This window comes from Hyaena hyaena, unplaced genomic scaffold (genome assembly GCF_003009895.1).
Source record: "Hyaena hyaena isolate Hyena2069 unplaced genomic scaffold, ASM300989v1 scaffold_1111, whole genome shotgun sequence".
NCBI lineage: Eukaryota > Metazoa > Chordata > Mammalia > Carnivora > Hyaenidae > Hyaena > Hyaena hyaena.
The window spans coordinates 239,668-264,300 of NW_024081746.1; the positions used below are offsets into that span (position 1 = coordinate 239,668).

At 45.6% G+C, this 24,633-nt stretch overlaps 1 protein-coding gene across 1 annotated transcript in view; it reads right to left on the reverse strand.

Moving 5' to 3' along the window:
* Positions 1 to 309: 309 nt before the first annotated feature.
* Positions 310 to 24,633, reverse strand: part of FAT3 (FAT atypical cadherin 3) — a 191,834-nt gene continuing 167,510 nt past the window's right edge. Inside the window, exons 25-30 of the mRNA XM_039222360.1 lie at positions 10,750 to 10,903; positions 8,171 to 8,826; positions 4,553 to 4,666; positions 2,172 to 2,231; positions 1,565 to 1,600; positions 310 to 932 (exon numbers count right to left, since the gene is read on the reverse strand). Coding sequence (XP_039078291.1) covers positions 310 to 932; positions 1,565 to 1,600; positions 2,172 to 2,231; positions 4,553 to 4,666; positions 8,171 to 8,826; positions 10,750 to 10,903 — 1,643 coding nt within the window. The remainder of the gene's footprint in view (positions 933 to 1,564; positions 1,601 to 2,171; positions 2,232 to 4,552; positions 4,667 to 8,170; positions 8,827 to 10,749; positions 10,904 to 24,633) is intronic.

Here is a 24,633-nt window from a genome sequence, read left to right on the forward strand (position 1 = left end):
CCATACAAGATGGGCTGTATAACCTAATGGGCGGAGTCGATCCCCCGTGTAGAAACTCGGTGCCTGGTCTTGATCGTGAACACAGGTACCCACTGCAAGGCTATCCATCACCTCTAAGAAACCATTGGAGCCTTTCCTTCCCACCCAGCTGGAGCGGAGCTTATCCGTGACAGCAGGACTTGTGAAGAAGTTCCTGGCGCCAAATAACGTGTTTCTTTCCGGCTGCGGGCTGTAGAGACACGAGGCCGTCCAGCCTCCTTCCGCAGTTCAGCCACAGACAGTGCTGTGAGCCCCGCATAGGCGCGCTGTCTACACCTGGGTCTGGTGTTGAGCCTCCACAAAGGGAATGTGCAGGCTGGCGAGGCTGAGCTCTCCCACGCTCTCGTAGTCACTCATGGCTGCTTCGGAATCGTCAAAGCCGCAGCTGGCCGACACATCCGAGGACGAGGTGCCTCTGGAATTGTGCAAGGATAGAGACACACTGTCCGCTGGGCCGGCTGTCTCTGCGCCCTGGTTCATGCTCACAGCAAAAGTACTAAATTCACAGGCGGCAGGCGGGCCCACCAAATCCGTGTCATTGGGGAATGGGTGGGGAGGGAGGTACTGGCTGGGGTGGAACTGAGGCCTTCTCCTGCAGTCCGGGCTCAGGGTGCTGGCCAGTGAGACGGGCTGGGAGGGGGGTAGGGCCTCGTATTGGTCTGGGAAATCCTCTGGCAGGGGAGGGGGCAGCTGGTCCTGATTCAGGAACTCCTCTTCATGGGGGGGTGGGTACTCGCTGTCGATGTCATAGCCGCCCAGGTAGTAATCACTCTCCAGCTCCCGCGTGCTGCCCTGGTGTGCAGACCCTCCCTCCTGGTTCTCGTAGTTGGGCACTTCCTCAATGTCCGACAGGCGGGCCCCGGGCATCCAGTCAGAGGTGTCCCAGTGATAGGCTGTGGGACAAAAGCCGTTGACAGTTAATTTCCTCCAGACTGCAGCTGGGGCAGGGCTCTGCAAGGAGCAGAGGGGGTAACCTGACATGCAATTAATGTCCAAGACACCCTGAGACGCTGGGGTCAAGTGCATGCTCCTTATAAGGGCTCTATCAGGGACCAGCCATGCTCTGGCCCTGGAACAATGAGGCGATGGCGACTCTGAGAGATGGTGCCTGGTTTTGCAGAGCCTTACACTCAGCCATGCCAGAAGGGATGGCCAGCCGGGGCATGCTGAGGAAACATAGTTCCAGCACCCCTCCCCGCTATTCCCTCTTCCTTTCCACATGCTAAATGCCGAGCGAGGCTGGATGCACACTCCCATAGAGAGGGGTGCATGGGCCATACTGTGGTCCACAGAAGGCAGGGGGATGCATTGCACACGGATGAACTGCACGCACAGTGCGGAGGCTGGGGGTGGGATGCTGGAGGGGCTTTCACCTCCCAATGCCAAGCACACAAGACACCTGGAACATGCAAAATTCAGATCAAAGAAACACAGAAAAGATGGAGGGAGAGGGACACAGAACGAACGAACTTGGCAATTCAAAATGCATTAAGTAAATGTGATGCCGGGGTCATGGCAGAGTCACCTCGGTTGTAGTTCTGTCCTTGATCGATGATAGACACTGTTTAAACACAAAGTGAGAGGTAAACCTGGTAATCCAAGCCATGTGAAAAGGGTAAAGCAGGACATCTTCAATGACTTAAAAAAAAACATGCTCCTGTTTCTCCTCATTGTTGTTTAGGAAATAAAAAGATAAATCTCGTCTGTACCTGGCCCCAATTGTATTAAGTCACTGATAAAAGTTACCTGATTGAAACCAATCCCCCTAGGATTATAGCTTTGAATGATTCCTTAAGTAGTTCCAGCTCATAATAGGTGCTCAGTGATACATGTTGAATGTAAGAAGGAACGTAGTAGCAATCTGGATTCCAAATGATTGGGTACTCTTCTCTTAGAAGGGATTTTATTAAAAAAAAAAAAGAAAAAAAAAGAGTACCCTATCTATTTAAAAACTTATGAACTGGATTTTTTTCCTTCAAAATTGTAAAATTCATTCTAATCTCTAGAGAAACATCCGGTGTCCCCTCAGTTACCAGCTTATTAAAATCACCCCTAGATCAAAGTAACAAGGAAGCCCTATTTCCCAAAGGATAACTCTACACAAAGAAATGCTACGGAAATAAAGTAAATACCTTCATTCTCTATAGTGTCAACTACATTGTTGACAAGCTGAATGACAGTCACAATGGACGCTTGTGGCCAGGAAAAGAAGACGGGGGGAAGGGAAGGACAGTTTCAGGTTAGTCATGTATTTCAGATATAAGTGAACTTCTCTTCACAACAATGGCAACAACAAAGGCGCGGCATGCAAACACCCAAAACCTCCCCAGTTCGTCCAGTAGGCAGTGCTCTGATGGACACTTTTATCTGAGGGTCCTGAGGATACTTGGAACAGAAGGGAAACGGTGGCAAATCTGGGGCCAGTCCTCTGAAAGACATGATCGGCAGGGATTGCTGGATCATAAATTCACACCTCATGGCCCAGTGAAATCAATCTAGGAAGGCAGTGGCTCATCAAACTCATGCTAATTTCTCATTAATAACTCCTGACGGCTCTCCAGGGAAGGCCTCACTATTCTCACGGATAATTATTTGTTGGTCAGCCATGCTGCTCCAAACCAAATGCCAGTGATGGGGGATATCCTTTGCAGGACTGATAGCTTCACGCTCACATGATGCCACTGATAGCCTAGAACAAGCCAGAGCCCAGCTTCTACTGCTGAAGCACTCTACTGGAGTCAGCATCTGGCCTCTGAAATAGTTCGAATCTGGGAAGGAGAATTCTGTGCTCTATACGGGTTGATTTAGCACCCAATAGCAGCAGCTCATGGTGACGTAATCAGGCTTAAAATTAACTTGTTGAAAATTCCTACCACCACACCCTTTAGTCTGGACCAACCCAGAATGTTAAGCATGAAAGCCCAAATGTGTGAGCTTCAGGGCACACGTAGCAGAGCCTGAGCACAGTCAATCAGCTATCAATGCCGGAGCTCTGCCTGGAGTTTGGAAACTATCTGTTCTCGGGTGCTTCTCTATAAAATGCAAACCAGGGGCACCTGGGTGGCTCAGCTGGTTCACATCCGCTTTCAGCTCAGGTCATGATCTGATGGTTCGTGTACTGACAGCTCAGAGCCTGGAGCCTGTTTTGGATTCTGTGTCTCCCTCTCTCCCTGCCCCTTCCCCACTCACGTTCAATCTCTCTCTCAAAGATAAATAAACATTTTAAAAAATGCAAACCAGCAATAACTTTTTTCCAGTTGAGATGTGAGAGAGAGTAAGCATTAAGGCAAACAGATCTGATAGTGTGCCCTTGACCTTCTGAAGTCAGTCAGAAGAGATCTACTCTGATATTGTTGTTATTCCAGCAGTCAGATACACCGGGCTTCTGCACCTCTAAGGAGTGCCCGGGTATTAGGGTGGAAGAGATTTGGGGATGAGGGTGGTGAAAGTAGATTATTTTACTTCCAAGATTGCTTCTATGGCCTTGGAGCTCATGTGTTCCTATATTTACCTGGGGGTGGGGGGGGAGCAAACACTATGTTGTTTTCATTTTGTGCTTCTGACTACAAAATACCCAACATAGGGTTCAGCACATAGGAGAAACTCAGCATGGGTTTATGGGTTGTATGATTACATTAATTCATAAATCAATTTTTACCAATCGCTTATTTATGGGAAAGTGAAGTAAAGTATAGACTAAGGTAATGTGGTCTCTGGGGATGAATACTTGAAACTGTTCTTGATTCACCACCATACAGTGAGCTCTCACTGTTTTATGACCACTCCTGCTTCATCCCCTGGCCCGGAGAGACCGACCCATCCTCCAAAGCTGGTTCCTCAGCTCAGAAAACCCAGTCCAGCATTAGTACCCTCTCCATACATGTAAGTTCCCAAGAGGTAAGGGTAGCAGCTCCAGAGTGTCAGTGAGGTCCAGGAACCACATGGAATTTCGTGCAACATACTGGGTACATTGGGTGTCTGCCTTTTCTAAGGAGCTGGTCCATAACCACAGTATTCACAGGTACTCCAAAGACCCATGACCCCAGGTGATGATAAGGTGAATTCAAGTGAAATAGGATGCCACTTCTATGGAAAGAAGTCTGTGGGAAGGAGGTCTTACCTCTGATTTCTCATGATGGGAAGGCTGGATATACAGTGAAGAGTGAAGAGATCACCAGTCATAAAATTTAAAAAAATAAATCAGTTTTCTAGACAGTGTCATTTGGGATGAGGTGGCTCCATTATGAAAAAAATCAGAGGACGCATTGTCGGAGGTCAGGAAATTTCATCAACCTCTGACATGGACCCCTGGCCTGCCCACAGCTGCAGCTCAATAGGTCATCCCTCAGCAATGACCTCCAACAGTGGGGTCAACCAAAATGCTGATGAACGCGCTCACAAGTTCATGATCAGGTCACAAAACAGACCGGGTGACATCACCTTCCTCCCGCCCACTGACCGCCTGCACAGAAGGCAGAGCCCACCTAGGGGAACACATCTGCAGACTGCTCACCATTGTCGTCGCCAGAATCCGACTGGAAGGAGCTGAGAGACTGAACTTCAGAGTTGCTGCCTTTATTACTGCCTGCAAAGCAGGTCACTTCTCCCGCATCATCAACCCCTTTGTCTTTGTGGACAGCCAAAGAGAAAGAAGAAATGACACCAGTTACCTTGTGCGTATTTCTGGCCCTCCCACCCCCCAGAGTTCACTTCTCAGAGCTCTTTCATTTGCTTCGAGAAAATAATTTAGCTCTACAATAGAAAATTGATTGTGCCACTGGGGGCAAAGGGCTGTCAATCAAGTGATTTACATTATGGATTCGGAACCCTTAACCCGTGGTAAATGAGCTTGCAAAGAGCTGACAGCCGAAAGTGGCTGTTCCCTCCTCAAAGTGAGGCGACTAAGTGAAGAGTAGAAGGCAGGATGAAGTGGCTGTGTTGCTCTTTGCCATTCAGAGTTAATTTAAATCATTTACATGAACCGATGTGGTGTCAACACCAGGTTAAATGAGATTACTTATAAAATAGGGGTATAAATATTTTACAGGCAAGAATGCCATTACGTTCATCCAAACTTCCATCTCTGGGGAGCAAGTGGCATTCTCAGCTTCGCCTTCTAGAGGGCAGCGTCACATCAGTTTTGGGAATCACTGGCGTTTCGGCACTGTGAGTGGTAGGGGGCCATTCAGCGGTGTGGACCTACTCTTATCTACACACTTTCTCTTTCTGGCTATGCAAAGACAGCCTGAACAACACACATATCACACACACACACACACACACACACACACACACACACACACACTACAGGGCTATTGTCTTACTTGATGGACTAAAGGAAGCAATAAAAACAACCCATATCTTGAAGTTGTCAAGTAAAAAATGAATTAGTTGCCTAGAGATTGTGTCGCCAGCTAACTCTGCCTTGCTTAACAAAGAAGGGAATCTACTCAATAAAAACACAACAATACTTTGGGGGGAAATGTGAGTTTTGGTCTGAGGTAGATTCTGGAAATAAAGCTGTCACATCATGAAGCGAGTGGAGGAAAAATGATCACCAGGAAAACCTTCAAATCATCGCATAACACGATGGGAAGAAGAGACAGTGACTTGTGATTAAGGGAGCAGTTGTCCCTCTTTGTGACTGTAGAAATCACTGTTTCTTCCACAAAAGGTGATGTCAGTATCGGGCACTGTGGCTCCACACCTGCTGTCAGACACTGAAGCCACAGCAGAACGATGAGGTGAATAAACAGCTGATATAAGTGGAGAGAGATGCCCGAGAGGAATTCTTCTCCAACAGCCACACTGCCAAAAAATATGAGGGCATGCCTCAGAAAAGCACAAAGTGAGGCCCTTCGGCTTAACCCTGGACACTAGGAAGGAAACAACAAATGATCCTCCCTGATGAATGCTGTGTATACAACTTCCTTCTCCACTTCCTTCATTCAACCTCCTCTTTCTTCATTGCTGAGTAGAAAAGAGCCTTTCTAAGAGCTGGTGGATTGGCAAGGCTTTCGTAAAGACTAACTCTACAGATCTTTTGACAGGGAAGGGTTAAAATCCAAGGGCAATGACTGACAATATGGGAGTGTCTACAGAAAGGCAGAATCAGCAGCTTGTGTGGTTGGGGCAGCCCTAGAAAAGAAAAGAACCCCCCTCCCACCTCCCCTTGCCGCTCAATCATCAGAGGTCTCTCTCCCTCCTTCCTGCTAAAGCTCTCGAGAGCAGTGTTGGTAAGAGCACAGGCTGTGGGTCCAGATGTGCTGGGTTCTAGTCCTCATCCCTCTTTTTACTATCTCCTTGCCCTCAAGCCACTCATTTCATCCCTCCACTCCTCCCCCGGGGTACCCACACGGGCGGCAGTGAGGCTTTAAGACCTAATACACGGCAGTGGAGGCATGGACTGCTTCTGTCTTCTCACCAAATCTCTTCCTCCTTAATGTTTGCATTCTGGATTCTGTCTTGATGACTCACTAAAATGCTCTTCTGATGACTAAGAATCTTCTAGGTGTCAAGCACAGTATTGTTTTTTCAAGCCTGTGTCCTTCCTGACGATTTTACAGTACTCAACCCTGCCAACCTTACTGATGGTTTTGGCTTCTGCAGAGCTACCCTGTTGTCTTCCTCTGCTCTCTTCGCTGGCAAGGGTTTGTCCCTTCCTGGCCTCTCCCTCCTTCCACCTCGCACACGTAGGCATCTCCACATCCTTCTGGAGGCCAGGTCTGATCATCTGGTCTTTGTTCTTGCTCCCTGGGTGAGCTCACCTCTCTTAGAGATTCAACAACCCTGCAAGCAGATGATGTCCAAACTTTCATCTCTAGCTTCACCTTTTTCCTGAACAACAGAGCCAGACACCTGTCAGGTAACCTTCAGGTGCCCCTGACATTCATCAAGCTGCTTCCTGCTTCTGGAAGGCCCTCTCCAGTAGTTTCCTAACCCAAATCTTACTTATGCTTGAAGGAATTCCCCCTTTCTCTACAAAGATGCCCTTACCTGGAGGGCTGTATATGCTCTCCAGCTCCATTTGAAAGCAGCCTCCCCTGGACCTTCTACCCCACACGCATCATAGTACTAAAACCCCAGCCTTTGGAAATTCTTCCTCCCAGGGCATCTCTGCTGCTGAAATATAGCCATTTGGCCTGATGAAAAGTCAAAGGTTACAACAGAGCTTGCATTAGCTTCATCCTGACTCGTGTTAGGGCAGGGAAAGCAATCACCATTGCTCACTTAGATGCTCATGGAAGTTAGCTAACTCGTCTCTGCTTTCTTTCCTCTTTGGTCCTTCTTAGTCTGTTCTCCATGGATCAGTCAGACCCATCTTTTAAAAATGTAAAGTCGATCATGCCACTCACCTGCTTAAAACCCTGCCCTGATGTTGCCATTAACATCCATTAACTTTCCCTTGTTGCTCACCCACCTGCAACTACCTTGACCTCCTCTCTATTCTTCAACATGTCAAGGTCTTTCCCACCACAGGACCTTTGTACCTGTGGCTCTTTCTTTGGGCTAGAACACTGCTGCATGAGGCCTAGAGGAGAAGGAAACACCACTATCTGGACCAGACTTTTCCTGCCTTATGGGTCACCCTCCTGTTTCATAGACTGAGCATTCTAGCCAAACAGAATGGTTTGCTCGTCTTTGGATTGTGTGGTTCCCTCCACCTCTCCCCAGACCTTTAATGCACCATGGGTCCAACTCAAATATCCCTCTGTTCCTCTCAAGTCTTTACCCTAAGCTTAGAAATAGTCTTTTCTTCTTACCTTCTGGAATACATTTCCTGTTTATCACTTATGTCATTACGCTGCTTGCGTTACCACCAATGGTGTGCCACAGTGAGTAGAGCATGGGTTTTTAGAGCTGACAGCTCTGGACTGGCCCACCTGCTCTGCTTTCTCTTACTAGCTATGTGCCCTACCTTATGCATGCTCTCTGAGCCTCATTTTCCCCATCTGTAAATGATAAGAACCTGATCAGTTGTTCTGAGCATTCAATGCCAGAACACATCGCAACGAGTGCTTTGTGCAGGCGGGTTCTCTCTCCTTTCCCTGCTTTCCTTCCGCAGTGCCACGCCACAGCTTCCCCAGTGACCCTAGAGGGACGAACAGACACACCATAGCTTCCTACTCACTGTCGGTTCCTGCGTCCCAGCCATTTTTGCGGATGGAATCGCAGTCCGAGCGGCAGGGTGACACGGCGGGCAGGTTGGGGGCCACGCTGCACACGACCACACCGCGCCTGGCAGTCAGGATGCGCGGCGACTCAGGGTGGAACGTGGTCATCTCCTGGTGCTCGCCGCCCAGCCCGTCAACGATCTTATCCAGGTTGCTCCTGGAGTCGCTCTGGAAGCACGGCGTGTAGGCCATGGGGCGCACGGGCACCTGCGGGGGCCCCACCTCCTGGTACAGGTTGCGGCCCGCCCCGCCGCCCCGCAGGTTCCGGAACGGGATGCCGTTGCTCTTGTTGAGCAGGGCGGCCGTGGCGGGGTCCTGCACCAGCGTGATGTTGTTGCGCGAGTAGTTCTTGCGGAAGACCTTCTTGCGGAAGACGATGAAGAGGATGACCAGGATGAAGATGACGAAGAGGACCACGGCGATGCCGATGAGCTCCTCCTTGCCCACGTACGAGTGGCCTGCCTGGATGTTGGGCACGACCACGGGGCGCAGCCCACAGTACTGGCCCACGTAGCCCGGCGTGCAGTTGCAGACAAAGGAGCCGAACACGTTGACGCAGGCACCCCCGTTTTCACACTCCTCCCGCTCACACTCGTCCACGTCCTCCTCACACCTTGGGACAAAACACGGAGTCCCTCAAACAGCAAGCCCCGCAGCTCCATTCCCAACCGCCTTATCAAAAAACACAGAGCCCAGAGGGCACGTGGAGCGTGACAAAGGTAGAGCGAGGGTGTGCGAGGGCGTCGGGGGTGGCTGGGCACCTTGGGGGTGGTGCCCTGAGTTGTCACGGGGAGTTAAGGGATTTCTCCTGAGGGGATGGCTCCCAGATGGTCTTGACCTAGCCAGATGGGAGTGGGGCAAAGACTGGGGGGGGGGGGGTTGGGGGTCGTGGGGGAGAGAAGGAGCAGATGCTGTTAGAGAGATACTAGTTTTCAAATCCTAGGGGCCAGGTGCATTTGAGTTTAAATTTCTGCAGTGTTAGAAACGTCATACAGTACATGTCTTTCATGCTCTGTCAGAAACACGCCCCACTGCTGGAAACATGGGTCTGGCACAGGACCCATAATCAAATATGCCAGTGTTTCTACAATAAAGCATATGGATATTCACACTCAATGAGAGAAATAAAGACTAGAAATAGTCTCCGAGCAGCTTTGGCTGGTTTTGCCAGGGAATTAGTTTGCGACCAACTTATCCTTAATCCCTTTATTTCTTTGAGCTTTTGGGATTGTAGAATTACAGAGAAAAAAGCAGTGAACCTCTGTACCTTGTATAGAGTTTCCCAAGAGGAAGAAATCTTTGGTTCTGAAATATTCTTCTAACAGTTACTGTAATTTTTGGTCTCTCTGGGAAGCATGTGTGTGTGTGTGTGTGTGTGTGTGTGTGTGTGTGTGTGTATGCACACACAGGTGCAAGAGAGGCTTAGGCAAAATAGGGAGTAAGTGGGTAGGTGGAGGGCTACATATCTATATATTTTACAGATTCTGTGCCTACAATAAAGGTTAATGCTAATACAGATTATCAGGAAAGAATGATTAAAGCATTCTAATGAAAAATAATTAAATCAATTTTATTCTCTTTAAAGGAATCCGTGACTCACTTCAAGTATAATTATAAGGCAAACATCTAAGTCTTATTCTTTCTTAGTTTAACGTTATGTGAGAATGTAGACCTTCCTTCTCCTCCTTCATTTTTCCCTACTTTAGCAATTGCTCTGATGTGTTCATTTAAAAGGCACGATCACTTATATCTTTGGTAATCCACCTTTTAAAATGTAGTCAAACATCCCTAATTTGAACAGATTGAGGCCAGGTCATTCGGAAATTAGAATCACAGAGTATTTAAAAATAAATGCAGCTTTATTACTTTAAATTACATCCAATGATTCAAAGTCGGCTAAGTATTTCCTGGTAAAGTCCTCGGGAGATTTGCTTTAATGAATACATAAGACTGATCTGTAATTAGAATATCACTTGCTTGAGATTACATATATATACTTCTCAAATGATCAAGGATGGTTGGAAGAGGCATTTTACTAAGAGCTTAAAACATTCCCTTTCCATTTGGCTAACACTTTAATTTCCCTCATTTCTTGGGGGAAAAAGGGTATGCAAAGGAGAGGTATGTTTTAGTTTCTCAGAATGATCATAAAATGTTAGGCAGTAGAGTCCAGTTAATGACTTCTGGGGACACGGCTAAGATGTCTGCCTCAGAATGATACTAGAAATATTAGGGGTCATAGATGATTTCCTTTAAAAGGATTGCTTTCCTAATTAGAGAACACATGGGAATTATGGAAAAATCTGAAAAATAGGTAAGTTTAAAGTAAAAAGTATAAATTACCAGTAACTCAATTACCCAGAGATCATCCCGGTTAAGATTTAAGTCATTCGTAAGCCTTTTTTTCGTAGAGATATTAACACTTTGCCTGTCCTACTCGTGGTAAATATTTTATCCCAGTTTGTTGCTTACCATTTTGCTTTCTTAGGGACAAGAAGCAGCAGGGAGAAAGACTGTTTCCCAGTCTCTCACTTACGTGACTCCAGTGAGCCCAGCTTTGCAATTGCAGATGAAAGTGTTCCCTATTGGGTCGCAGGAGCCTCCATTCTGGCAGGGGTTTGGGAAGCAGGCTGTGATCTCAGACTCACAGTTTCTCCCGGTGAACTGTGAGAGACAGGTACACTGATAGCCTAGGGAGAAAGAGGACCTCGTGAGCACAGACACCACTGGCCATATTCAGAGTGCAGGGACTCCGCCACAATGTGCCCTCCTACCTCTTCCTAAACCAAATCTTTGGCAGGGCCCAGATTCCAAAGATGACTTTCAAATTGGTTATTTTTTTAAAAAGATTATTTATTTATTTTTGATAGAGAAAGAGAGAGGCAGAGAGAGAGGGAAGCAGAGAATCCCAAGCAGGCTTTGCGCTGTCAGTGAAGAGCCTCATGGGGGACTTGAACTCATGAATTGTGAGATCATGACCCGACCCGAAATCGAGTCAGACGCTTAACCCACTAAGCCACCCAGGTGCCCCTCAAATTGTTATTTTGAAGTTGGGACACACTTGCCACAAAAATGCCATGTAATGGTTTGGATTCCCTGCTAGTTAACTGCACCGAATTAACCGAATACCTAAATGCTAGTGAGAATGGTAAGAAGACACCCAAGATTCCAAGAACAGAGGCCAAGACAGGGGGGAGATGCTTTGCCCAGCACACAACTACATAAAAGGCAGGGTGTTTCCAGGGAGGAGCAGTTTACCATGGGTGCAATGCTAGTTTGTTTCCGGAACCCCTCTCTCACCCCCGTGCCCTTTCTCCTTAGCTGAGCACTACAATCCGCCATCTCCATCCACCCCCTCCCCACCCCCCACCAACCTATTGAGGAAATGAGGAGAGCACAGATAAAATGAGGATATATAGCAACTCAAATAAGCCTTAGTTTGATATATGCACAGGGAAATGGGAGAATCCCAGCCTTTACCCAGCTCCCATATTTGGATCCCGATTTTCACATCTTTGCCAAAGTTCTCCACTCTTGAACCCATCATGAGGAAATAGATAGTAATATCCCTACTGCAAAGAACATCAAATATCAGAGTAGATAAGATTCTAAAAGGACAACGGCATTATTTACCTCTCAGAGATAGAAAGGATGAATAATTAGTAAGGACTTTCTTTCTCCCTACTTAAAAAAATTAAAATACCTTTTTTCTTTAAAAAAAAAAATTAAAGTTATACATTCACATAGTAAGGAGCAAAGATAGTTCTACAAGTCCTATTTTGTACACCAGTAGCCCCACATCCCATTGAACAGAAAAGTGGACCTTTGAACAACATGAGTTTGAACTTCGAAGGTTCACTTATGTGGGACTCTTTCACAGTTCAGTACTGTGAATGTATTTTCTTTAGGATTTTAATACCATTTTCTTTTCTCTAGCTTACTTTTTGTAAGAATGTAGCATATAATACATATAACATACAAAATGTGTGTTAATCGACTATGTTATGGGTAAGGCTTCTGGTCAACAGTAGGCTATTAGGAGTTAAGTTTCATCCAAAGGTATACCCAGATTTTCAAATGTGGGTGGGGGTTTGGCACCCCTCTCTGTCATTTTCTTCAAGGGTCAACTGTACTTATCGTTAATTCAACACCAGACCCTTCATGGACTAGGTCTCTCTGTGTCATCTCTGTTCCACTGGTGTTCTATACTTTAATCTCCTGGAGACATCTTTCCTCAAGGCTTTCTGACTGGCTTCCCCCTGAATAGTGCTGGCTCATCCTGCTGGGGCTGCTGTCCTGGGAGCGCCCTCTGCTGGGCTGCATCTAGTGTTTGTGGGATCACCTGTTTTCCTAATTTCTTGGCTGCCTCTTATTTCATTAGGACACGTTCCACAGTAGCTTCCCAAGAAAGGGTTTACAGGAAGTCAGTGTTGTGAGACCCTGCATAGCTGAGCCCTGCTTTACTTCACCATTTCCCCTCTCTGGTAGGCGGCGTACAGAATTCTGAGTAATTCCCTCCATGTAGTCTTTGAGAAATTCCAGGCCTGTTCAGTTCCTGAAGTTTGTACATGGCCTGGTTTCTTTTCCTTTCCGACAACATGGCGGTTCTTCTCTTGGCCCCCAGCTTCCTGAGATTTCACAATAACATACTTTAGTATGGGTTTATTTCAGGCAACATGGGGCACTCTGGGAAGTCCTGTTCTTTAACTTTGGGAACATTTCCTTTATCGTTTCATTGATGATTTCCTTTCCTTTGTTTTCCCTGTTCTGTCTTTATGGAAGTTTTATGGTTTGGATCTCAGATCCCCTGGGTCTTCCTCTAATTATTTGTCTTATATTACATCTCTGTGGGTTTTTGCTGTGCTTTCTGAGAGATTCTTATCTTCTGAAACAACTTCTACTGAGATTTTCATTTATGCTGTCATTTCCAAGGGCTCTTATTTTGTTCACTGAGGTTTTGTGTGTGTGTGTGTGTGTGTGTGTTTTCTAAACAATAGCATCCTGCTCATGTTTTGTGGTTATAATATCTTCTCTTATCTCTCTGAGGATATTAATATATTTATGAGGTTTTCTCCCTACATAGTTTTCTCCAAGTTCTTTTTTCTGTTTCTTTGTTTTGGTCTCTGTGATGGTAAATTTTATGTGTCACCTTGACTAGGCTATGGTGCCCAAGTGCTGGACAAACACCGTCTAGATGATGCTGTGAGGGTATCTGTGGATGCGATTAACACAGTCAGCTAGCTTTAAGTATAGCTGATTACCCTTATTTATTCAGTTGATGGCCTTAAGAAGGAGGAAGTCTGCAACACAGAAATTTTGCCCAAGTTTCCAGCCTGCTGGCCTGCTCTGCAATTACAAATTCAAGGTTACAACATCTACTTTTACATGATTTTCCAGCCTGCTGGCTTGCCCTATAAATATCAGACTTGCCAGTCCTACAATCGTATGAATCAATTCCTTATAGCCTATCTATTATCCACCCATCCATCCATCCACCCATCCATCCTACCTATTATGTTTCTCTGGAGAAGCCTGATACATCCTCTATCCTACAAATTAGAGGATTTCCTACCTTGTCTGGCAATCCTTCCTTGGCCCTCAGATTGTAGAGTGGCGTGGCAGGAAACCAGAAATCTGATGGGAAGCTCTGAGCACATGAATGGGTTTTGTCAACTGAGAGACTGTTTTAGTACCATTGGTATGGGGAACCCAGTAATGACCCTTATCCCCTGCCCAGAAGAGTGAAGGCCTGGCTTCTCACATTCGGGAGATTGGGTGGTGGCAGAGGAGTGCTGACTGTGGGTATCAGCATCAAATGAACACATCAGACTTACTTTTACCCTCCACTCCCCCAAGTGGCATCTGCTCCCTGTCTTCTCACCCCTGCATTTCACCATCACCGGAAGGCTCTGCCAGGGTGTGGGGGGAGTGGTTACCTGGCCACGGAGAGAGATTGGGAGTCTGGGGTTCTAACTGCTTACACACACTTTTGAACAATTCTTATTTTAAGCCCTTCTCCCTATCCCTTCCCCTTTTAGAAGTGACTAATGCCTCCAATTCTTGAGCCTTTGGGGGATTCAGTTCCCAGATCCCCTTCTATTGGTCAGCATTTCAGCAACTCAGTACTTCACTTCTGAGGGGTGCCTGGGTGCTCAGTTGGTTAAGCGGCTGATGCTTGATTTCAGTTCAGGTCATGATCTCACAGTTTCTGAGTTTGAGTCTCACTCTGGGCTCTGTGCTGTGAGCCTGCTTCAGATCCTGTCTCCCTTTCTCTGCCCCTCCCCTACTTGCACACACTCTCTCTTTCTCAAAAATAAATAAATGTTAAAAAAATCAAAAAGAAGAAAACAAAGCTTCACTTCCCTCTTCCTTGCCACCATTCCATTTGCCTCTTACTCTCCAAACTTGTGTTGGCATTGTCTCCTTCTCAGGCGCCCTCCCTCCTACGGCTTATGGCTTATTAAAATGCCTTTACACAGGGGCTCCTGGGTGGCTCAGTCGGTTAAGTGTCCGACTTCGGCTCAGGTCATGATCTCACAGTTCGTGAGTTTGAGCCCCGTGTCGGGCTCTGTACTGACATCTCAGAGCCTGGAGCCTGCTTCTGATTCTGTTTCTCTCTCTCTCTGCCACCTCCCCTCCCACTGATGCTCTGTCTCTTTCTCTCTCTCTCAAAATAAACAAACACTAAATTTTTAAAAATGCCTTTACTCATGCAGTAGTGGTGTTGTGACGGTAAGCTGGCACCATTACTGAGAAGTAACCAGTGAGGCTCTCCTCATTTCTAAGATCTTTTGTAAGTGCTGTAAATAACCATGCTCACTCTTATTTGAAGGTTTCTTGGGCTAATCTCTGCTCCCCAGTGACTGATGTTGGGATGTTATAGATTGATTTCTCTTTTTTTAAGTTTATTTAATTATTTTAGTAATCTCTACACCCCATGTGGGCTTGAACTCACAACCCCAGCGATCAAGAGTCACATGCTCTTCCTACTGAGCCAGCCAGGTGCCCTGATAGATTGATTTCTATTGGTATAAGACAGTCAGACATCTATAGATTGAAATAGTGTATGTGCTCATTTATGTTTACTCAACCCACACTACAGAGAACTCTCAAGTGTAGCAGGACATTAGGGTTGTGAGGGTGTTCACAGGTTCCGAGAAAGAAAGACTAGTCTTCAGAAGGCAGGTGCAGGAGGCAAGAGAGAAATCTTTACATTCACAAGAGAGGACTGAATAGTCCCAACAAGAAACACAAAGGGCCAGAGATTGCGGCTCAGAGAGGCACACATGCTCTTGAATGCGATTCCAATGAAACATCAGGACATGACCTCTTAAGAAAGACCACTATTGATGTGTCCAAAGGCAGCTGGTCTGCTGTCTGTGGACAGGATGTAGTAGTCTGAGGTATGATTGAGTTACATTATGCTGACTTGGAGGTGGTTTTTTTTTTTTGTTTTTGTTTTTTTTTTAACCAATTTGGGAAGCTGCTTGCCTTAATGAAATTGAATGGGCTTGATGAAAACGGTAAAAACTGGGAAAAATGCTTCTTCGGGTCACCTGGCTAGTCCCCGGCCAGAACAGCATGCTGCTTAGAGACAGAAGCACTTGTGAGGATGGTTAGATTCCTTCCTTGACTAACGGGAGGGCCGACACAACCACAGGACAGGACTTGAAAGCATATCAGTGATGAGGTGGGAGGGAAGCCAGAAGAGGGAATCTTGGGTCAGTGCAGGTAAAATTTCTCCCTCCCCAGCTTCTGTATGGCAAGCTTCAGACAATTTCCCAAATAAAACTATAGCAGAAGTAGTTGGTCAGGGGGTGGGAGGGCAGGGGAAGCACAAGGAGGGACTGTCTGGGCATAAGGGACATTTGAATTACCATCATGGAAACTGGATTCTAACTAAGGTCATGGGTTTGATTTCTTTGATTTGATGTCTCGGTGCCTTGGAAAATCAGAATTTAAAATGAGGCAGTACCTCTAGCACACTATTTTACTCCCACACATTTCCTGCTGCATTTTGTCATTTTCATTATCTTTTGTGGGATATCTAGTGTTACTGGGTGCAGCTGCCAGCCTGACTGATTAACCTATTCACTGACTGAGTGCCTAAGCCATCGGCAGTGGTGTGCCAGAGCCAGCACGCAGGGATGTGAGAACGAACTGTAAGATATTCGGGAATTTGCAGGCCACTCATTGAACCATTGGTAGCCTGACATCAGCCACGGTGGGAGTATTTACATCACTGAAATCAAAGGACACTACAAATTAGGGTTTTTATTTTTAGAGAGCTGATTAAGGCACACCCTGGACTAAGGATTACAGTAGACCCTTACGGGATCACAGACACAGACAGAAATACACCATCTACCAATAGAGATAATACAAAACTACCATGACAGTAGGCACAGGGCACAGCGGGAAAAGAGAGCAGCGACACCGGAGCTAGGCTGGAGGAAGCCCGGCTGAGGAGCTCTGTTCGACGCCTGAGAGAACTTGCTATCCATTTGGAAGACGGTGATGAGAATGATGATGACGGCAGCTAACAGTCGTGTAGAAACTCTGTACCAGGACAATTCTAAGCACTCTCTATGCATAACACATACATTCTGCAAACAAGCCTATGTCAGGGGTATGATTTTTATTTCTCTTTTCTGGCTGAGGAAACTGGGGTTCACAGAAGCTGGTTACTTATTTACAGTTGTCAGGCTACTGTGGGTCTGGCCCCACAGCTGGGCTGTTGAGTATCAGCCTGAGTTGTATTTTTAACAACTGTACTTCATTACACTCTCTTTCTGGACCTTCTGTTTATCAACAACAGAAGGAAGCTGTCTAGTACCTGCTCTCAGGATCTCAAACCCCTGGGGCGAAGGAGGTAGAGAACGTTTGAAAAAACAGTGCTTTTAGAACTTGAAATTTGGAGTTCTTATGTTAACACGATGAGAGAGAAAAACAATTCGGTTTTATTTTAAGGTGGTCAGATTTAAAAAAAAATTTTTTTTAATGTTTATTTTTGAGAGAGAGAGAGAGAGAGAGAGAAAGCACAAGCGGGGGAGGGGCAGAGAAAGAAGACGACACAGAATCTGAAGCAGGCTCCAGGCTCTGAGCTGTCAGCACAGAGCCTGACACGGGGCTCGAACTCACAAATGGCAAGGTCATGACCTGAGTCGAAGTCGGATGCTCAACTGACTGAGCCACCCAGGCGCCCCAGATTTTTTTTTTTAATGAAAGAAGAATGAGGGGCACCTGGGTGGCTCGGTTGGTTCAGCATCCGACTCATGATTTTGGCTCAGGTCATGATCTCACGGTTTGTGGGATTGAACCCCATATGGGGCTCTGTATCTCCTTAGCTCCCTGAAGAGTTGTGGGGACTAACAGCACAGAGCCTGCTTGGGAGTCTCTCTCTCTCCCTCTCTCTGCCCCTCCCCTGCTTCCACTCTTTCTCTCTCAAAATAAATGAACAATAAAAATTTTTATTTGTTTTTATTTTATTTATTCATTTATTTTAATTTTTAAAAATTTTATGTTTAGTTATTTTTGAGAGAGAGAGAGAGACAGAGTGCAAGCACAGGAGGGGCAGAGAGAGAGGAAGACACCAAATGCGAAGCAGGCTCCAGGCTCTGAGCTGTCAGCACAGAGCCCGATGTGGGGCTCAAACTCAGGAACTGAGAGATCATGACGTGAGCCCAAGTTGGATGCCCAACCGACTGAACCACCCAGGTGCCCCAACCATTTTTTTTTAAAGAAAGAAGAGTGAGATCTGTTGTTAGACTCTTTGAAAAGAGGCTTGTTGATCAAATGTAACCTGTGATCACAAGATTTTATTTATTTTCTCATTATCCTGGCCTAGGCCCTATTATTAATTTTATAATATCAGTAAGCCTGCCATAGTGATACTGAGGGATATCTAATGCTGTAGTGGTTTAAAATCACTCTCAGTCACTTTATGAAGGGCCACAATAACCATATGAAGGAAAAATAAGCAGCCCCATTAACATTTCAACGCCATGAGGGTGCTGGAGAGCTTAGTGGCTTGTTCAAGTACACAGAGCTGGTATGTGATTGAGTTTGAGCTTGAATCCAGGCTTTCAGATACTAAAATATATCTCCAAGAGGGTATTGGCACTGAAGCTTGTCAGTGACTGGAACTTAACACTTGCTAAGAATGAGGAAGGGCTTGGAGTTAGTCCCCACAACTCTTCAGGGAGCTAAGGAGATACAGAAGATGGACAACATTAGACATCCCTCTGGGAGCCAAATAATCATTAAATAGTAAAATAATGGCATAATAAAGTTACTGCTTTTCCCAAGCATTACCATATGTAGATATAAAACACAAATCAAGGAAACAGAATGTCAAGAGATATCCATCCAGGCATTCTCTGACCACAAATAATATTTTAACACTTTGTAAATATAAAAGAAAAATAAAATGCAGTAGATAACATCCAAGTGTTATTAAAAAGAGTACCTATTTTTTTCTGGGTTGGGGGAGAATGTCACATAGGGAAATCATTAGCAAGAACAATAGCTTAGTATGCGGTCGGAAAAATGCTAAGGACAGTCTATGCATTATCTCATTTAGTTCTTGATAACAACCATATGCTGTAAGTACTATTATTACAATTATTTTACAAATAAGGGAACTAAGGCTTAAATAAGATGGTTTACTCAAAGTTACATAGTCAATAATTGGCAGACACCACTTAACCAGTTCCCAGATTTATAAAAAGACAATAATATTCTTAGCATTGAGATGCATGTTAAAAAAAAAGATAGTTACCACGTCTCTTCCCCCAAATCCTGGGAAAAGGAGAAGAGTATTTTTAAGCTTTGCCTCAAAGCTATGCTCTTGTTTACGATCCTTCTAGCTGTAGCAGATGCAGATGGCTTTAAAAGGTGCACCCGGACAAACTTAAAATGCCCCCTCCCTTGCTTGTGCAAAAAACACTGCAAAACCTAATAAATGCACAAATAGAAACAGTTTAAGCAATTATAGAGTAAATTTGGGCTGTGTAGGCAAATAATCAAGATCATTTCTATCTCACTCTTTTGACTTATTAGCCGTTTTCCAACCTGATTCATCCAGGTAATGGCCTCAATGCTCGGCCCTCCTCTCCAGTCTTGGTGACTCGACTCTGATCAGGTTTGGCTGCCTCGATAAGGAAACATCTGCCTGGTGCACAAAGGTGGAAGTAATGACAAATGTGAATTTGGCATTGGGATGATGTGATCTGAAGTCAGCATCAACCACTAGGCTTGCTGGATTATGGATTTCATTTAGAAACTCTAAGAGCTCACATGATCTGGGGAGGCAGCTGTGAGGTGGGGGTGAGGCCATGGGCCCTTTTAAGTTCTGGCTGTTCCCCACCAGCGGGGTGTCATCACAGCCTAGCCGCCTGGCCTCCAGGAACCTCCCTATTTTTATCTGATAATTGAACCTCACTAATACCCACTTCATAGAGGATAATAAGGCTTTTGGATTCATCAGCCACAATGTAGTACACAAACATTAGGTGCTTTATTGTTGTAATTATTGTAATTACTATGGATTCTGAAATCAGCTTCATTTCTGTGTTGCCCATCCACCAAACAAGTGAAAGCCATGGGAGTTTCTTACTCTGACTTTTCGGCTGAATACTGGGAAATGCTGAAGCTTCTAGTCTGTGGATCTTAGTAAGTATGAGAAAACTGGTGGACGCATTATCACATGAGATGCTAATCATAAGTAGAGTGAGTCCAGTTGTAGATCATGGCCTCTGTCGAGACTTTGCCATCTCAACTTAGAGTTACCTGACTCTTCTCTTCCACCACGCAGGGCACATAACAACCTTTGAAGAAGAGGGGGACCTGTAACCTTCCCCAGGAAAGCTTGCTCACATCTCATACACTGTATGTTGGGCTGAGCCTCTAACACTTTCTTTGAGGATCTGGAAACATGTGATGTGTTAACAACATTAGGCGCACAGTAAATTCTCACCTCCCAGCATGCTCTTTTGTGTTTGCTCATACCTGACTGTTTCAAGGTTTTGAGGGTGTTTTTTTTTCTTTTTATCAGAGTCTATTTTATTAATGCTGTTACCATAAGGTTTTTTCCAAAGTACCAAAAAAGGTACCTTGGTATTTAGAAGACAATCACCCAGAAAAAAATTTTTTTTCCCCATCAGCTGCAAAGCTCAGTCAAATTATGTTCACAGTAAGGGAGGCTGGCTGGTTTAGTCAGTAGAACATGTGACTCTTGCTCTCAAGGTTGTGAGTTTGAGCCTCACGTTGGGTGTAGAAAATATTTAAAAATAAAAATCTTTATAAAAGATTCATCCAGAATACTCATGGGGAGTCTGGCTTCTCCCTTCTCTGTCCAACTCTGCTCAGTGGGCCAGTGGGCTGAAGACATACAGGACCCTGCTCAATTCCCTTAAAACAGCTGTGAGGCCACACAAGTGGAATCCATTGGTCACTGAGACAGCAATGGGACCCAAGAATTAACTTAAAGTTTGAAGGCCTGAGTTTATGTAGACCCTTCTAAGTTAGGGACACAAAATACTCAGTAAGACATCACCCAAAAGATCTCAGGCAGCTTTAATGCTGAAAATACTTCTATGCCCAACTCTTGGCAACATCCAAGAACTTGTTGTTTGCAACCTTCTTAGAGGGAGTAGGTAGACACTCTCACTTTTATCTTCAAAGGGGATCTCAGGGTGACCTCAGACTCCTGACTATCTGGGGAGAAAAATTCGATCTTTACACTAAAATAATGATAACAAAAGTAGGCCGTGGACCTGACATTCCATTCCTGAACATCCAATGTCTGCTTAACTCTTCCAGAATTCACTAACTCACATTCCTGCAAATATAGAGTTTATTGGCATTCCCAAATGTCATTCATTCTCAAACTCAGATGTGCATAGAAGTACCTTGGAGGCTTGTTAAACACAGAGATGTCTGAATTCTACTCTTGTAGATTCTGAGATTTTGATTTGTAGATATGTGTGTGTGTGTGCATGCACACGCACCTGTGCATGTGTGTTCCCCTCAAAACTTTCACTGAGAAACTTTGCCTGGTAGTATGTTTAGGAACTTGTGAATATGATTGAGTGATCTAGCAGAAGGCTTCTCTGACATGGGCAGCAAATGATGGAGGCAAGTACAGAAATTCTCCCTTTCCCTTAACAATCAAGAGACTCTTCTATAACAAGGTTTCATTTTAATAAGGTCCTTAGGTGATACAGAGGCATCTCAGGGTTTGAGAACCACTATATACCATATGTGCAAACAAAAGAGAGCTAGTTTCCACAGGTTTCAGGGCAGTTCAGAGACAGAGAAAAGATATCAGTATATCACCCAGAGATCTTGTTAAAATACGGATTCTGATTCAGTGGGTTTGGGGTGGGATCAGAGATGCTACACTTCTAACATCTGTAGAGACGCCAATGCTGCTGGTCCCTGGGACACATTTTAAGTAACAAGGGTCAAAAGCACAGGTTGGCGTGGGGTAGGGAGGGGGCTGTCATAAACCTGGATCAAATCTTGGCTTCCCCACTTTATTGTGTGATGCTGGGTCAGGTACTTAACTTCTCTGGTCTGTGTTTTCGTCTGTAAAATGGGGACAGGGGGAGGGAAGACTTATACTGATCCCAGAGTATTGTGCACAAGCACTTACAAGGTCAGCAAGTACCAGGACATAGTAAGAGTCTATTAAATGGTAACTGTTACCACTTAAAATTTTACCAACTTTTGGGGCGCCTGGGTGGCTTAGTCGGTTAAGCGTCCGACTTTCCGCTTAGGTCATGATCTCGCGGTTCGTGGGTTCGAGCCCTGCATCGGGCTCTGTGCTGACTGCCAGCTCAAGAGCCTGAAGCCTATTTCAGTCTGTGACTCCCTCTCTCTCTGACCCTCCCCTGCTCACGCTGTCTCTCTCTCTCTCTCCTAGAAATAAATAAAACATTAAAAAAAATTAAAAAAAAATTTTACCAACTTTTTATTTTAAAAGTTAGGCTTCTAGTCTCATGCAAAACAGAATGACGCTTCCTGGTCTGGGGACTGCCTGGCTTGCTGCATTGCTTCGCTAAATTATAGCTTAGCTTCAAATAGGTTTTTCCAGTAATGGGCTCAAGTTGAACAGGATAAGGCATGGAGGATTGGAGGGCTCTGCATCCAGACTGCGGGTCCTCAGTGGGCTGCTTCCTATCCACTGGGTCTAGAAATGCAGGGGTCAGAGTGGGACGAGGCCACTTCTTCTCCACAGCGGTTGCTATTTCCAGGTCATGTTTATGAAATACAGATAATTTTAAGGCTTTAACAGGAAAGAGCCTTCCCTCTGTGGTTGATTTACAGAGTCATACTTATACCCTTATTACAAGTTAGCGTTCTGGGCTCTAACTTCCCTGAGGTTCCCATGGCTTGCTCTTGGGACAGCTAGAGTTACAACACTGGTCAAAGCCGCCGACCATGTCATTCCGAGCTAGCAGACACAGCTCCCTTGCCACTTCATGCCGAGGGTTTGATTGGGTTTGGAGGTGGTTAGTGCAGAATCCTGCCTCTTTGAAAGAACATGCCTCTTGCTGTAGGTTGTCTGCTTTTGAAACTCTGAAGGCTCGGGGGTGCCTGGGTGGCTCAGTCAGTTAAGCGTCCTGCTCTTGATTTTGGCTCAGGTCATGATCTCATGCTTCGTGAGACCAAGCCCCACATCAGATTCTTCACTGACAGCACGGAGCCTGCTTGGGATTCTCTCTCTCTCTCTGGGTCTCTGTGCCTGCCCTGCTCAGGTGCTTGCTTTCTCTTTCTCTCTCTCTCTCTCAAAAGAAATAAATAAACTTAAAGGAAAAAACAACAACCTCTGAAGGTTCTGGAACAATGTGCTAGAAGAGCCACAGTTGAAATGTGAAGTCTGTCACCAGGAGAGCCAATGACCAATACTTCAGCATTCTTCAATGGTCAAGGGAATGATTCTACTAAACTATGCATTCTGGAAATTAAGAGCAAAGCAGAGTACAGGGTTCAAAGAGCAGCAAGACGTTCAGTCACATAACATGTCATCAGCATTCTCGTGCATGAAGTCACACCGGAAGCACCTCACTCTACTTTCTCTAGCCCCATTTCCCTCTTTGCATACCGCATGCATCCTAGTCTTTGATCTGGGGAAGCAAGACTCTCTCTGTGATTAGATACCCCTGCAGCCAAGGGGAATTCTTCAAGGCATGAATATTCTTTCATTAATGACTCAGTCTTATTCTTTTTAAACCATCACTCACAACTAGGACCTTTATTCTTTTTTAAAAAAAATAACCTTATAATTAGTAACATAGTTTCATAGTTGTGAGTTAAAGGTCAAATCACTGGTTGGTTGTTTTCTTGGTTTTTATCCCCCTTACTATTTGACACCAACTTTGGGAATTTGCAGAGAGGATACAGGGACCTAGACAAAACTTGGTCTGATATGAACAGATCTTGGGGGCAAGAAAATGGATTCCCTCTCCTCTTTTCTTAGAAGCTGACGTCTCAATCCTAGTACCAAGAAGCAGGTAAGATTCCGCATCAGAGGGGGAATTCTGTGCCTTTGACACCGCAGAGAAGCAACAGAAACCCTCTTCTTGGATTTCCCGGTGGGTGGTGAGGAGTTTCTTGGCCCCTGGGTTCAGTACTGCCGTGCATGAGACCCCCAGACGGCTGCATTGGGATCATGTCCTGGGGACTGCTGAGGTAGAAACCACTGGGCATCCTCAGCTCCACAGGTACAGTAGGCTTAAGAGAAGGGAGTTGTATAGAGGAGCAGATGAAGAAAGATACTTCCTCTGTTTTAGAAGAACATGGATCTCCATGTACAAAGGAGAGACTTGTGCTGTGGAATGGTTTTTTTTTTTTTTTAATTTTTTTAAAAGTTTTATTTATTTCCAGGAGAGAGAGAGAGAGACAGCGTGAGCAGGGGAGGGTCAGAGAGAGAGGGAGTCACAGACTCTGAAACAGGCTCCAGGCTCTGAGCTGGCAGTCAGCACAGAGCCCGACGCGGGGCTCGAACCCACGAACCGCGAGATCATGACCTAAGCGAAAGTTGGACGCTTAACCGACTAAGCCACCCAGGCGCCCCCGGAATGGTTTTATCACCTTGGAAGGAAGAGTACCTGTTGTGGAATCGCAACCTCAACCCCAATCATGGGCCAAGTGGGGAGCAGGGGACAAAGAGGAATATGAGAGAGAACGGAACCTGTAGGCCAGGCTGGGCCCCTGGGGAGAAGAAGCAAGTTCGTTAGGCCATGTGACAAGTATACAGCAGGTGGGTCCTCAGTGCTGAATTCTGGTTAAACCAAATGAGATTAAAAACTAGAGGAAGGGCACCTGGGTGGCTCAGTTGGTTGAGCGTTGGACTCCGACTCAGGTCATGATCTCTAGGGTGCACACTGGGCTTGCTGCTGTCAGCCTGTCAGCA